This window comes from Centruroides sculpturatus, unplaced genomic scaffold, assembly GCF_000671375.1.
Source record: "Centruroides sculpturatus isolate CEXI.00-Female unplaced genomic scaffold, Cexi_2.0 scaffold701, whole genome shotgun sequence".
Lineage (NCBI taxonomy): Eukaryota > Metazoa > Arthropoda > Arachnida > Scorpiones > Buthidae > Centruroides > Centruroides sculpturatus.
Window position 1 is genome coordinate 195,065 of NW_019385058.1, and position 15,740 is coordinate 210,804.

General features: G+C 38.3%; 1 protein-coding gene across 1 annotated transcript; it reads right to left on the reverse strand.

Moving 5' to 3' along the window:
- Positions 1 to 2,257: 2,257 nt before the first annotated feature.
- LOC111634081 (heparan sulfate glucosamine 3-O-sulfotransferase 6-like) lies at positions 2,258 to 5,848 on the reverse strand. Its single transcript, XM_023378758.1, has 2 exons — positions 5,296 to 5,848; positions 2,258 to 3,058 (listed from the first exon to the last, which is right to left on the reverse strand). The coding sequence occupies exons 1-2, from the start codon at positions 5,808 to 5,810 to the stop codon at positions 2,440 to 2,442; spliced, it is 1,134 nt and encodes a 377-aa protein (XP_023234526.1). The 5' UTR covers positions 5,811 to 5,848; the 3' UTR covers positions 2,258 to 2,439.
- Between the last annotated feature and the right edge of the window lie 9,892 nt (positions 5,849 to 15,740).

A 15,740-nucleotide genomic window follows, 5' to 3' on the forward strand; every position in this document is an offset into this window, starting at 1 on the left:
CTATTCATCTAAAGCCGCATCCATCCCTCATCCAATCTCGTGATGGTTTCTCCATTCAAATAAGCGGCGCAAAGTTTGAATTGTAGAGTTATATATATATATATATATGGGTGTGTGCGGCAGGAAACAATCGATAACGAAAAGAAAACGGATGGAAAAACTGTAATCACAGCGTATCTTACAACAAAAATACATCATTTTCTCTTCCAGTCACGTGCTACAGTTTGGAAAATGGTATTGCCGGCCAAACTTTCCTATATTGATCAGAATGGATACATGTAGACGTCAGATAAAGCGTGGGATTATCATATATTCCCTCTGTAACAATTACGCATCCGTATATTCACCAGGATACGTATCCTACATTAATGGTCTCCCTCAAAAACTGAAGAAGATTTCGATTAAAGGAACGACTTTCTCGTAATTATATCCTTAAAGTTTGTTATTTATTTTTTTTTTTGGTTCCTCGCTCCCCTTTTGAACCGAATCGATGCCTCTTTAATAGTGGTTTTTCCTCTGTCGGGGATTTTAATGATCTTATGGCTAATCCCAAAGTGCTAATCCCGGTCGAAAGTTATAGCGAAGAGGTGCAAAATGGAAGAGAGCGAAACATATTTGATGAGGTTGGCGACTGTTAATTAAAGCTTCAGACTGTTAAATTAAACATGGCGATAACCGAATGACGTTTCGGGAATTAGCTTGTCAATGCTAAGCTGCTCTCTCTCTCTCGGCTTTGTAAATATCTTGACGACACAAATTATCATTAATGAGAGAGGCAATTGTAACATATCGCTGTTTATTCTAGCGCAGTTTTATTTAATAAAACTCATATCATCCACTGAAAATTCTTCTTATTTCGGTTTTAAACTTATTTTTCGAATGTTTGGATTTTATTTTTCTGAACTAGAAGATACTATTTTGTGGAATTTTTAGACTTATATTTGTTGTAAATTAAGAATCTCCTATGTCTCTGTCTCTGTTCGATGATTAGATGGAATTGATGATGTGAGGCCACGTAACACTAGCTCGATCTGTTAGGAAAGGGGTGCCTGGAGGAAAGACTTTCTATGGGAAAGTGACCCCTGTTTAGGTGCTAAATACTGTAGAAAACTGGCTCGAGTTTAGGTGCTAGATACTGTATAAAAATGGCTCGTGTTTAGGTGATAGATACTGTAGAAAAATGGCTCGTGTTTAGGTGCTAGATACAGTATAAAAATGGCTCGAGTTTAGGTGCTAGATACTGTATAAAACTGGCTCGTGTTTAGGTGCTAGATACAGTATAAAAATGGCTCGAGTTTAGGTACTAGATACTGTAGAAAACTGGCTCGTGTTTAGGTGTTTTTGTGGGAAAGTGGCCCCTATTTAGCTGCTAAATACTAAAGAAAACTGGCTCATATATTTCTGTGGGAAAAGTGGCCCATATTTAGGTGCTAGACACGTGAAGAAAATACTAAATTCCACGCGGCCAGTTCGTCGGTGAGGCGCGAACCCGCGATCAACTACCGGTGTTTAGTGGTTTTAATGGGGATTTTAGCCCCTATTTAGATGCTAAACACGGGAAGAAAACACTAAATTCCACGTGAACAGCTCGTTGGTCAGGTGCGAACCCGTAACCGGTGCTTAGCGGTTTTATCCACTCATACACTAATGGGTTCCTATTTATCGAGAAACGTAAAAGGTATTTAAAACGTTGATTGTTATATAATAGAAACTTTTAACTTTTCTCTCTTCTAAAATTAGAAACTTTTAGACTTTTGTTTTCTAAATATAAAGCTTCGGATAGCGTCTCTAAAAGTAAACCATTAGCAGAAGTAAAAACCTCTAAAGCCAATAACGATCTCCGAAAATAGGCAATTATAAAGACTTCATTAGTTGACGTGGCAAACCTTTTTTTAATTAAAATATATCAAAAATAAAGTCTCTAATTTATTATATATATTATATATATAATCATTATATATATAATGATCCATTTTAAAGATAGAAATCTCCCATTTTGGGAGTGAAAAACCTCTAAAGTTAAGTGTAGAGTGGATCAATTTAAAGAGTTTTCTTTCTGCTTAATGAAAGTTTAGAGGAATTTATCTTGAACAATGTAATTATTAAACCTTTCGAACGTCTACCCATTGATTTCAATCGACATTTTCTATATTTATATTATATTTTACGGTAGATTTTCGTGTGTTAATCGAATTTTTTGGTGGGGGGAGAGATTTTTCCACGATAATCCAAATAAAAGAAAGATAATCCACTACATTCATTTAATGTACAACTTTTCTTATACAGTGATCTGTACATCGATGAGATCTCGAGGTAAAAAAATCGAGAACAATAATGGGGTCATTTTTGGGTGGTTGCCTCTCACATGGTGGCAGTATCATGCTAATGAGGTTTAGATATTGGCACAGAAGAAGATAATAGGCAGGATATGTAGAGTCATCAGGGCCAACCGAAATTTCTCCCGGTCATTTGGTAGAACTTAAGGTTGAAAGGACGATAGAAATCTCTCAATCTTTGTATAGTGGAAAGGGACACTTCGGGATGTGTCCTTCCTTTAGTCTTACCCAAACAGTGAGGATTACCGTTACCCTCCGACTTTTTTAGACAAGGAAAGCCTTTAGTTTCATTGAAATAGAAGTGTTTCTCGGTAATTACCCGCTTTAAGCCTAGAAAATCTTGCAATCTAGCCATTTCCCCGGCCGGATCCTGTATCAGAGTCTCTCCACTAACAAAATGAAACTGTTGTAGAGGAAAGTATTGCAGCCACCAGTCCAGAAAGCGAGCGTAAACTCCAATCCTAATGGCACTCCATGCCGTGTCCACTAAGCCTTCGCTACCGTTGAGGAAGGCCATGCTCTCGAAGGAAGGCGTATCGGGCCTCTTGCTAGTGGACTGAGTATAGTCGGAAACGGCTCGAGTCACCGGATCGCGCACCACTACCACCAACTTCATCAGAGGAGACATACTGTGGATTCTGGAGGGCACTTCCTTGGTGATGTAGTAGCTAGGCGTCTTCTCCATGGTTATCTGACCTTCCAGGCTCACTGGCATGTGTTGTCTACAACGAAAGAAGCAATCCGTCATTATTAACGAACTTACACCCCTCTCCTTATATTTAAGCTTAAAATTGAAATCCTAACGTCTCTCGAACTCAATTTAGAAGAAGGAAACGAAACTAAGAGAGTGCACAATCCATCATTAAATATCAAACTTGGAGAAAGAAGTAACCTGGAGTGAAAGAAGCCATCAATTGAAGAAGCTCGAATTCTCTAAGGAGCCAATAGAATCCCGAGGGATATACCGGATCACTCAACCTCAATACTGCGATACTTTAGCCACCACTAACTATGTAAATAGAAGAGAACTGCAGTTGACAGTCGGAGAGAACCTATTGACATGTGACTGCTGTAAGCCACTTCCTTAACATCCCGTGTCACTCGCAGCCCTTCTTTCTTACTTTAGTCAGTTAAGGTCTCTGCACCTGGGTAAGTGCATGGCTTCTATGTAAAAAAAAAGATGCAGAAAAAAACTTCACAAAAAACCCAGTAACGTCGTCTTATATGAAGAATGGAAGAGACTTCTCTCCGGTAACTGTTATCGAATTTTTCAAACTCTACAATTCTGTCGGTAATCAAAGCAAAACCCGAATTTTATGCTGAACTTGCCTCTTACTATCCCAAGTCGGCACTAGAGAAGATTATGCGTTACGTTACTCCGATAATAAAATTAATACCGTCACGAATTTCCTCTTTTTAAATCAAAGGAACGGAATAAAAATTGATTTTTTTCCCTTAAAAAATCCCTTTTTTTTTCTCCTCCCGAATCCTTGCTGACGTAGCGATACTTTTGAAAATCGCAAATGTTCACCTGAATCGAAGGAGAAAAAGATTTATAGGAGATTTAGAAGTCATTTATTTTTCCTATATTTCCTACCGTTCGGCACACGGATCAGCACGAGTTTTGCCGATTTTATAATTGTAAAGTCTGTTACCGGTTCCAAGAGGAGGAAGAGGAGGAGGAGGAGGAGGAGGAAAAGGAGAAAAATTCCGGTTTAATATTTAAATCAGAAGTTTGTTACAAGAATTAAATGAAAGTCTAAAGGATTCATTTGAGAGAGGAATTGGAGGAGAAACCGAAGCAATTATGAAAAAGAACTTATGTGAAAAGTTGTGACCAAAGTGCAATATCACCTGTAACGAATGTCCGAACAGATTGGATCGACAAAGGAGCGTATTACATCTGAAAAGGAAATGATAGGCGTACTTAGTGAACGCTTGGATGGATCAACTTGGTTCGAGTCACACATCTAATCATTTCCTGGTCCGACCCGATCGATCAACCATCCAACGGTAACACGGGATTTACATCAAACCATCTAAACATACCTAAGCGCTTCTTCCGTGACGAAACAGCGGCTAATCATCTCATAATTGGATATTTTCTTTTCCTCTTTCTTCCCCATGATGTGACTAACAGTAATAAAACTCTGACGACTCTCTTCTCTTTCCTAAACTCTGTACATCAGTTACAACGGTCAAAGCATATGTTGCCATTTTTTTCTCCACCAAGTCAGAGAATAATGCGCTTAAATGACTTTAGATTAAGCAGTTGCAAGTGACATAAATTGATCTTTTTAGTTTTTTTTTCCAGTTAAAAAAGAGATTTTAATGCGGTTGTATATATATATATATATTTATTAAGTTCATTACTGAGGAGTATACTCTTAAAAATTCTTTTTTGTTCTCTTAGAAAATAGAAAGAAATTCGTTGGAGATTCACTTTACACTTCTCTTTGATCGTCAATTTATATAAAGAATAAAATTTGGAGACGGTGGCTGCATGAGTGTCGTCGATTTAATCAGTAGAATGATGTAATTAAGCGTGGTTGATGAATACGAAATCGTAGTAATTCATGTGTTTTTCATAGGACCACTCGCGACCTAATTTCTCTTTGTCAGACTCAACAGAGGGGCAGCGGGGTGAAAGTGGTGGAGAGGAGAAGGGGCAGCGCGTGGTTTCCCTCCACGCGACAATAGACACCGCAGAGAGGTTCTCCGTGTCACCGCACGTGTTCGTGGCTTCTATGTAAAGGGAGATCTTTCAATCGCTTTGTAATCATCCAAGATTACACCCATCCTACTTTGTCCACTTCTCCTCTTGCACATACCTCTACCCGAACCCGTTGCGAATATCTTATGGCGGCACCGTCTTTAATTACGTTACGTGGCTTAGAACGTAGCTCGATTGATAAGCCGAAATGTATGGAAATGAATTAATTAATAATATGACACTGACCTGTACCACTCCAGTCCAAGCTTGTAGTGGCGATCGAAGAAGTGAGTTTCGGGTCCGGTGGCTCTGATGTCCGGATGAACCCTGAGGAATTCGAGAAGAGCCCTGGTTCCGCACTTCTTGACTCCTATAATTAACGCCTGCGGTAGTTTTCTACTGGGAGGACTAAGTTTGGGGACGGTAACGTTGTTGTGCATTATTTCTCCATACCAGCTGCAATTGGCAACGGGTCTTGAATCTTCGTAGCTGGTGTCGACCCTTTCTTTGATTCCTCTGGGCAACCAGGTCCTGACGGCGTATTCTTCCGGTCTCCATTCGCCGGGATTGGATTCGGCCACGGATCGGAAGCCGCGAACCGCCACGTGCCACGTGTAGCAAAGCAGACCGCAGCACATGACCGAGAAGAAGCAGGCTTTCTTCAGGAACCGCCTGAACTTTCGTTCCATGTTTGACACGGTTCGAGTCGTCATGACTTGCAGACGGATCTCTGCGCGACGTCCCACCGAGTGGGATGACATCCCGCTCTTCTCTTCTCTGCCATTCTCGTGTCTCCGAGCCTTTCCTCGACACTGTCGAACGCCTACCTCCGCCTTCCGTTACCTCTGGTCGACGGTGTCGCCATCTGGAGCTCGTTTCGTCGTCATCGATCGCACCCACCCTGTCGAGCAAAGTTTAGAAAGTAGGAGGAAGAGGCAGACGGCTGAATACTCGTTTTCTATATTTAATGAAGCTCTCGCTACTTTACACGAAATTGTAGCAAAGTTTTGAAACGTCGACAAGCTGCAACAGACAGATTCAAACAGGCTTTTCTCTTTAATCTTTTCATTTCTTTCTTTCTTTTTTTTATTTTTTTGTTTCGGTGGAGATACGCGCAATTCTTTGCCGTGTCCGAATCGGTAAATGGAGGTGCCCCGCGGCTTATGTCATCGACAGTGGCATACAAAAGAGCCGTAGGAGGTCCGCATCTGGACCACACCGTGCGCCAATTGAACAAGATCCTCCATAACGTAGGCAGTAATTGGCTTGGTAGGTACCAAACAACTCCGATCCGATTGATTCAACGGGATAAATTAATTAGAGTGGCTAAGACAGATATGTGCCATCGCCTGGGTGTGGCACTCATCTCCCAACCCTCTTTATGGTTATGGTTACGAATTCTTGCTCCCAATCAATTACTTTCTGCTCAAACTACAAGCAGAATTATTTTTCCCCGAGCCATACATCAACGTCATCAGCCTCTTTTTTTTTAAAGCAAATCAGTGAGAAAACGTTTTGATTAATGCTTATATGGATTTAACAAGGTTTTAATTTTAGCTATAAATCATCTATTATTTTTTAAAATATATAATATATATATATTTTTTGTTGTTTCTTAACGATAGTAAATTCTTATTATCCGACAAATTGGCAAAGATAATCCTCGCGAACTTTACTTCTTGGCGATCTTAAGTTGTACAGAATCCCCCTCTGTGTAAAGAGATGATGATGAAACGGGTATAAATCATCGATTGAAGCAAGATTACGTCGGAAGAACCTTACGGATATCAAAAGGTGCATTTGCATAATGATGCGGGAGAGCAGCATCCGTTTATCTCCATGTTAAAAGAGGTTATATGAGACGGAGTCCGGTTAGAAATCTGATGGTTGGCAAAGTCACACAGCCCGGGGCAAGACAGCTATTGGAGGATACTCTCCGGAAAAGACAAAGGACAACATTCCACTTTTATTACATCTTCATGACCAGGTGGGAGTGAGCTCTTGTTTACTCAGATGGCTGCAAAACAACTCTGATATCGATACTAATATTTCAGGATTACTTTTGTGTGATGTTAAAGCTTCTATGCGGTTATTAAAGCGAATATAAGTCCGACGATGTCACTCCAGTCACGAAATATCTTCACAATCAATATTTACGAACCGTCTCCCTTTTTTTTTTTTTTAATCGGAACCACACATTTTTAAGAGTAAAAAAAGGGACACTAAACTCCTCGCCGGTGGTCGGAAAATTAAATTTAGTGAGTTGTAAATATTTGAAAGTCGAGACGATTGGTTCGGATCTTTGGCTTCTTGTATATGATAGCCAATCCCTAGAGTGGAGAGGGGTGATGAGGAGCGGGTCGAACACGTTACCGAAGAAGTTGATAAACATTTTTATTAAATTCTTCAAATGGAAATTGCTCTTTACGAAGAGGTGGGATCCTTTCCTTTTTCTTCTCGGAAAGGGGGATGTTGGCTAAGAAACGACACATTTACGGGCAGGCCCTCTGGAGAATTCGTCCTATTTCGTGTTTCAGATCAAATAACGGATCCGGGTGATGGTTTCGGGAGTCTCTACCAATCAACAACAAAGGCAGAATGTGGCAGTTGATGACAAAACATCGACTGTCAACTTCAGACCGTTCGTTAAGATACTTAGTTGGTAAAATATATCTGGAAAACGTCATATTGTGCAGTTAATGGAGGTAAAAAGTGTACTTGTCATTTGGACAACGGGGAAGAACGCTATTTTTTTTTTCTTTTTTTTTTATCCTCCGAAACGGAAACGTCATTCCGGCGGCGCATTAAAAGCTTTTATTTTTTGGATGTGACAAGCTCTGTTTTTAATGTATAAACTGTGTAAGAATTTTGGAAAAATGTGAAAGTTTTTTCCCTGTTCCTTCTCTTCTTCTATTCTTCAAAAGAAAGTTGAAATTTTAAAGATAAAACCGATTTAATTTTTCCCATTTCTGGTGGAAAACGAGAGGAAGCTTTCATTGGAGAAATCTGAGAAATGCTGAGACAAACTGTCACGTCTTTCCGTATCGTATATCTGCACTTGTGGCTAAAAGCACCCCCTAGTATTTATTTGAAGACGATTCTTCTTTAATCCCGTAGCAGGACAGAGATACGAGACTCGATTATTAAACAGATACGAGCGGGGCAATTCACACAGGCGCATTTTTCTATAACTTGTACAAGAAAGAGGCGACTTTCGATACTTTGCATTATCTTTGATAAATGAACGAATGCTGATACAAAAAAAAGGAAGAAATTTTCTGTTCGGATATCAACAAAGTCTCATTGTGTGGAAAAGAAAGAATAGGGAGAAGTAATGAGAAAGACTCAAAAGTTAGCCTTTTCACAATAAGCCAACTTTCAATAGAGCATCGTTATCGAAGTCTTTCATTTCCTGCTTGTTTTTATTCCCTTCCTTCCGATTTAATTCTCAAATTTGGCTTTTTTTCTGGAAGAATGGAACCGGTTAGATTATAGATCGTTTCTATTGAGAGACGTCCCCAGCATCCCGATCTGTATCATCATTTCTCCATCTTTATCAGTTTCGGATCGCTTTCGTTGGATTATATCTTAATCCCCTGTCCTCTTCTCCCCGCATCGGCCCGGCATCGATCTTTATTAAATACATAACGCAATTAACGGGTGGGAGTATCGCCGATTCTTAATATCCTCTCGGAATCAATTTGGGAAGATGCTGCAGCGCTGTCACGTGATCGCCTTCTCCCCTTTTTCCCGCATCCGATTGCTGTCGTTGGGGGATATTGTACCTTCATTAAGAGCATCCCGACATCCAATAAAGGCTCTATATTTAACATTCCAGCGACATATTTGTGGCCGGATCGGAATATAGGAAAAAAAAAGGAGGAGAAACCGGAATAATGTCAAAATTAATCTCTTGCCACAAACCTCCGGGGACGTCACTCCGATAGCTGTTAACTAGCAAGAGGCTCTGTGGAAATTAATTAAGTCTCGCTACACATCAATCTGATACAGGAAACGGCGATTTATCGATTCTCCTTCTCATTTTTTCATCCCTGATAATCAGCTAATCGGTTATTGGCTTAACACCTCTTAATAAACATCTATTCTCTTTTCTCTTCCCTCGTTATTAAACTTTTCCGCATTCTTGATGCCTCTACGACAACCTTTTAACAGTTAAAAATCTTTTCTAGCATCCGAAAATTTGCATTAAACCTGACACACCGCATCACTTTCCTCTCTCTCTCTCTCCTCTTCCGCATCAAGCTGCAAAACTGAAATTTTATCTGATATTTCTCAGCGTATCAAACTTATTTTAGCCCTTCAAACTTAAGTAATAAACAAATTTGCCGTTGTCAGTCATACTTAAAACTGTTCTTAGCAAAATTATTATTCTCGCTAAGCGATTTTCGAATAATTATTTTTCTCTTGGCTTTTCCTATGAATGAGTTCTGTAAGATTCAAAAAAATCTTTCTCTTTCCTCAATCCACTAACTCCCAGAAAGCTTTTATTACCTTGAATTATCTATCTATCGATTTTTTGCTGTTTCTAGATATAAAAACCATTCGATATGCGCAACTTCTTTCCCATTTTATTTGACCTTTCGACAATTGTATTCATCTGTCTCGTGTTTTATTATGTTAATCATTGTATCTGCAATATTTGAAGCTGGTGCAGTTATTAATTAGGGTGAATTTAATCCATTTTGGATGGATATTATTCCATCATCAAGCTATTGTTTTTGGATTTTACAACGTTAATGATTTTTCATGGATGATAAACGGCTATTTTCATCTTTATCCTTTATTTTAAAGACATCAAATACTTTATAACTCTTATAATTGATTTTTTTAAATTAATTATGGATAATTTTTAGAGAGAAATTGAACGTAATTTATCAGATTTGTTCGGTTGTAGAGTGATTATACGTTTTATTCCGTTCAAGATGAATTTTCCTCTCTATCTTTATCGTTTCCAATAACGAGTTTCATTGACTGCCATTACTCGGCTGTAAATCGCTTTTACATTTACTTTAAATGCAATAAATTTGATATTTTCTCGAATTTAACATTTCTCTACTTCGTTTTCACTTCAGTCATAACATAGAAAATTCCCAGTAATGATTTTTTACTTTAGTTTATCCGCTTTTATCCCTAAAATGCTCTCTGGAGAATCCGGCTTAATTTATAAATTCAGCTACTTTCCTATTTAAACGGTACTTTCCAACCTAATTTTCGACTGAAACGCTTCGCTGCTCGTTATATAATATGTATTAAATAGTTTACTAACTTAAAATATTCGAAACTTTTAGTAAAATTCCCCCAAAAATCGTCAGAATTCCCCCTCTTAATAGTCTTGGTAATTTAAACGTCGGTTAAATTAATCATTGGTTTATTATTATAATAATGATTCGAGGATTGTCTTTAAGTTGCTATCGCCTGCAATTCCCATACATCAAGATCAGATGTACTGCGGGCATAAGTGTCTAATGCCAAAAGAGCTTCGCCCTATGAATAATGTATAGGGATTTCTTCCAGGGATTAGGGATTTTGTGGCTCTTCCTTCCAGCTTGTTTAAACAGCAAGGTCCAGCCAATCACACCACATTACCTTTCTGCGGACTTTGCACATTTTCTTGGCCTCTTTCTCTTTCGTATATCTTCCATATTTTTTTCTCTCTCCATCCAGTCGCAAGCGGAAGAATCGAATGTCAAAACAACTTCGCTTTTTTCCCTGCATCTTCTCCCGTTTTTTCCCTATCCAGGATGATAGATGACACCCGAAAAAGTTCAAAAATCAAATCTTTGCCGTTTTACCTGAATTACCTGATTCTTTTGAATTTTCTATTCGAGTAATTCGATGCTAATATAAGCGGTCCCCCCCTCTCTCTCTCTCCGTTAAGATTTAAATATGCATTTTTACTATTAAAAGGCGGTTGTAACCGAAGATTTTAAACATTTCTACAGATAAAAATAATGAAAAAATACAAAGACGGGGGTAGGAAAATAAAAAAAATAAAGCAGCTTGTGACAGAGAGGAGCTGCGAGTGAGTGGACAGCTGTTTCTTGGAAGGATGTCGATATTTGTCTATCGATTGTCCAGGTCTGGTGTGATTAGCAGACGTTGGCAGAGAGACACGTGGGAGCTGGACAACTTCCTCTGACAATTTCACACTACACATGTCGCCACACAACATGTGTCTAGACTGGAAGTTACATTGTTCTGGCGAAATGGAGAGATCAAATGGAAAGAAAAGCAACCTCTATTACGTTTCTGTGCTTTTTTTCAGACTGTCAGACGACTGTTGGGAGTTGATAGAAGTCTTTCGGTCCAAATCTGTTCTCCCAGCTTCCTTAAGAAGAAAAGGGGTCTTACAACTGGGAATTGGCTCGGGAACACACGGGTTTATTTTTTTTTTTACTCTCCCCACTCTTTCTCTCTTTCTCTGCTACAATCGATAGCCAATCGGACGAAACGAAAAGAATAAGTTTTGTTTACAAACGCGAATTAATTGTAGACGATGGGATTACATTTATCGATTACTTTCGCTGGTAACAAATGACCTCATTTCCTGTTTGTTAACGTTATCGCCATCGCTTTGTTCATTAACTCCGCCGAGTCAATCTTTGATTTCATTTCCAGATAATCTGCGGATTCTTCAGTGGAAAAAAAAGAAGAAAAGCAGGAAATGTAATAAGTGGATGCCTCATTAGACTCGCTACTTCGTCTGGGATTACAGACTGACGCTGTATATAATGGCGAATTCATGGGCTCATATCGCTCTGCCAACTTGCACAGAAAATTATTGAAACTTTGTCCCTCCGATACCCTCCCTCTACAATACATCGATCACGGGTTGTCAGGGGTGTCCCTTCTCACCCCTCTTCTCGATAGGTTACGACTGTGGGGGAACGGTAATGGTTCCGTCCTTGTGACAGATGTTGGCTCCTAGACACGCCGCTTGTTTGCTAGAATTTGCTTAGTAATGGTTAAATAATAATCCTAATATTTGTTTTACTAACAGGATTTCTCATATGGCCAAATATCCACCCACAAAAATTCAGCCGGAATTTAAATATTTAAGGAAAAAAAAAAAAAGAAACCTGTCGAAAGTCAACTTTTCTCCTCCGCCTCTTCGGGATGCTGCTTTAAGTCCGGAATGCCCGGGGGACTATACTTCATCCGTAGGTGAATGGAAGAACGAACAATTGAACACGTTCATCAGATAAGCCACCACATATTATCCCTCCCTACAACTCTATCCCTCTTTGGATGTGTGGTCATATTTGTTGGGATGCTCCCGTAACTCGCATTACATCCACTTAAATTTATAGAGTGGTTTCTCCGGAGAGGTGTTTTCAAATATTTGTTACGGCCAGCTGCCCTTTCGGAACAGTTAAGGACGACAGTTTATAGCGGAATATCTCAGAGGCAAGGAAGTTATATATATATATAAAAAAAAAAAACGCTGGCAGAAATTTCTTCTCCGGCCACAAACTGACAGAAGACAGATCTCTTGTCTAGCCAACATCGATCTTTCTCAGCTAAACTCAGCTTTTGGACTTTTGCTTTTCTTCTTCTTTCTTAGCTTTTTCCATCACCTGATCTCCCTCTTTAGCATAATCGCTCTCTGCACCGGAAGAAGCTCGACTTTATTTTCCAGCGGATTTTCGAGCCAGAAACGTTTATGGTTATTAATAAACCTCCCTCTTAAAAAAGAGAGAGAGAGAGAGAGATAAGAAACTTTTATACGCGGAAAAAATCAAAAAAAGGATTAAATTATCTTCCTCTCCTCTATACAAATATATAATATTTTAACTTAATATATTTATTATTATGACGATTATAAAACGAGGTGTGTTACAACTCCATTCATCACGTTTTCACCTGGCCATCCATCATGGAGCAACAAGCTCAGGTGAACCGCATCCATCCATCACGACTTGTCACTACAACAGAATTGAAACCGGTTATCGCTATCTGAAAGGTGCAGTGACAACAGAAACTAAGAAGTTATTTGCCGCTTGCTTTCTAAGCCGTTGTTGACTTGGTAATAAGGAGGAGCGAGATGAATGAATGGCCTATGTAAAATTCCTCAGATAAGAAGAACTAAAGGAGTTTTTAAGCCCCAAATATGCAGATGAATCTGATTTTTTTTTGTCTTTAGTCAACAAGGACGGATTATGTTTTTTTTTTATGCAAAAAACCTCCCAGTTTTTTTTACTTTTCTTTAATATCCGGATTTAAGGATTAGGAGATGACTCTAATCCACTTTAGTGATCCATTTACATTTTAATGGCTGCTAGTCTCGGACAAATGGCTTCACTTTCTTAGTTTTCGCATCAGAAAATCTTGTTTTAACTTAAGAAATAAATAAAAAAATTATGGAAAAATCTGGCAATTTTAATAATTGCCTGATTTTTTTCAAAAAAATTTGTCTTTTTAAATCTGTTTGTTTTTTTTTTAAATACAAGTAATAAGAAATAATGGGTAAATTTGAAATAAAATTAACTTATAAATATTTTATGGTTAGTGAAATGTGTTTGGATATGTTAAATTAATTCGATCGAAGTTAAAGTTGGATTCTGTCGTTAATTATTTGCGCATTTTAACGCCGAGATAGTAGATAGTGGACCATAAAATGGCAGGAGAATAATCCCTTATGGGCTGTTATGGGATGGTTTCCCATTTAGAATGTCAAACTGTCTGGACGGCCGTGATTTCTAACAAGTAGACTTACATCCGAAACATCTGGTACTGAACAAGGATTGAACGAATTTTTTCCTTTTTGTCGCGATGCCATCTGCTCTGAAGCCATTCCAACCTTTACTATCAAACACGATTGATCTTATTTTTTCCACTATTCTTCGACTTGTTTATTTATCTACACACACACACACACACACACACACGCTTTTTATTTATTGATATTATTATTGTTTTTTATTCATCACCGGACTTTTCCTCCGCATCTTCTTCTTTGCATCTTTGGATAAATCCGGAGTTTCTTTTTTAAATAACGCATTTATATTATTTTTAAAAATAAAAATAAAATAAAATTATATACGTTTTACGAAATTTTAAAACCGAATTTAATGGATGTATAAAAATAAAAAGTATTTAAAAAAAAAAATTCGAGAATAATAGTTGACGGAGGAAGGAGATTTTTCGTATAATCCTACGTTTCAATAAAGATTCCAGAGAAGAGACACATCTGGAAAATTATATTTTACTGTCGAAATTAAATTGTTTTGCATTTTCATTGCTTTATAAACTCTCCTTAATGATAAATCGATCGCTGTTCGATTCTTTTACCCGAGTGAAGTTAGTAAAATCTACGTTTTTTCTAGTTATTAATATATATATATATTGCAGATTTAAAAAGTATAGAATTATGACAAAAATATGTAAAAATAATTAAAATAATTTCAATGTAGCAGCATTTATACGAGAAGAGGAGGAGGAGAAGGAGGAAGAAGAAGAAGTAGAAGAAGAAGAAGAAGAAGAAGAAGACAACAACCAGATCCTTCACAAAGATTCGAGCAAAGGAAGGAAGCTTGGAGTAATGTTTCGATGCATTTTTTTCCTCTGGTGGCTTAATCGAGTTAAGTTCTGCTATCTGGCATGTCAGAAGTTGTGCATTTGTTATGGAAATCAGGAACGTACCAAACGTGTTCACTAAGTAATTAGGATTTCCTTCGTCAATGAAGAAACTGCTATAAATAAAAGGAAATGGTCGAACGGCAGACGGCCAACATAAAGGGCTTACTGACACTAACCGATGAAAATTTATTCACGGAGGATCTGAACAGCATCATATCTCGAAGGCAGATAAGTTGAAAGGATTTTGGGACACTGCAGCTACGGAATTGTGGCCTTACGCTCGATGAAGAATAAAAAGAGTTATACCGACATTTATCACAGATGGAACCATCCCTCCTTATCTCAATCTGCGAAAGTGTTTTTAAAATATAGTTTTATATTTGCATATGGGGGATGTGGTATATAGGAGATTCACGAAGGAAAGTGAAAGAGAAAGATTTAAACAAACCTTCGGTTTTAATGTGGCATAAATTTTTAACGAAAAAGACAGTTTCCGCTTTCGTCTGTGCCATTAATTATTGTATTATAATCTATAAATCGTCGGATAATAAGTCATAATTGCGAGGATAATAAAGAGGTAATGATGAGAGTTGATGATTAAGTCTGCGAGAGGTGCTTAGGTCAGCTGTTCGGAAACCGACTGTGATATTCCTAGTCACGTCCCATTGCAGTCACGATTCGCGAGTCACGCTCAAACAATAGAAGGACCCGACATCATTACTCCCTCATCTGATTATTTCCGATGTGTCGTGTGATTAACAAGCTCCTCCGATCGCGTCCAGTCTATTTATACTGGACAATATCATTAATGTTAACATCGGATGACAGTCGGGTGTCCTCTTTTTTTTACGACAGGGCTCTGTATTCGTCGCCGATAATTTAATCACAGCGTTAATTTTCGTCTGGGATGGATAAACTTTATCGCCTGACTATTGCCGGCATAAAAGAGCTATTTAAATTTGATAAAATTCGACTATTTTCTGTTCGTGACTGCTTGTTTAGTCAACAGTCTGATTGAATCTCGATATGCAGTTACATAACTAAATTCACCACCAAAACGTATCTTGATGAATGCATCCGGAGGGAGTACT

What these genes read in the sequence shown, in the direction of transcription:
- LOC111634081 (XM_023378758.1), bottom strand. Translation starts at nt 5,810, where the DNA reads ATGTCATCCCACTCGGTGGGACGTCGCGCAGAGATCCGTCTGCAAGTC. An exon ending in CTTGGACTGGAGTGGTACAG is followed by an intron (nt 3,059 to 5,295) that starts GTCAGTGTCATA and finishes CTTTCGTTGTAG; the next exon opens with ACAACACATGCCAGTGAGCC.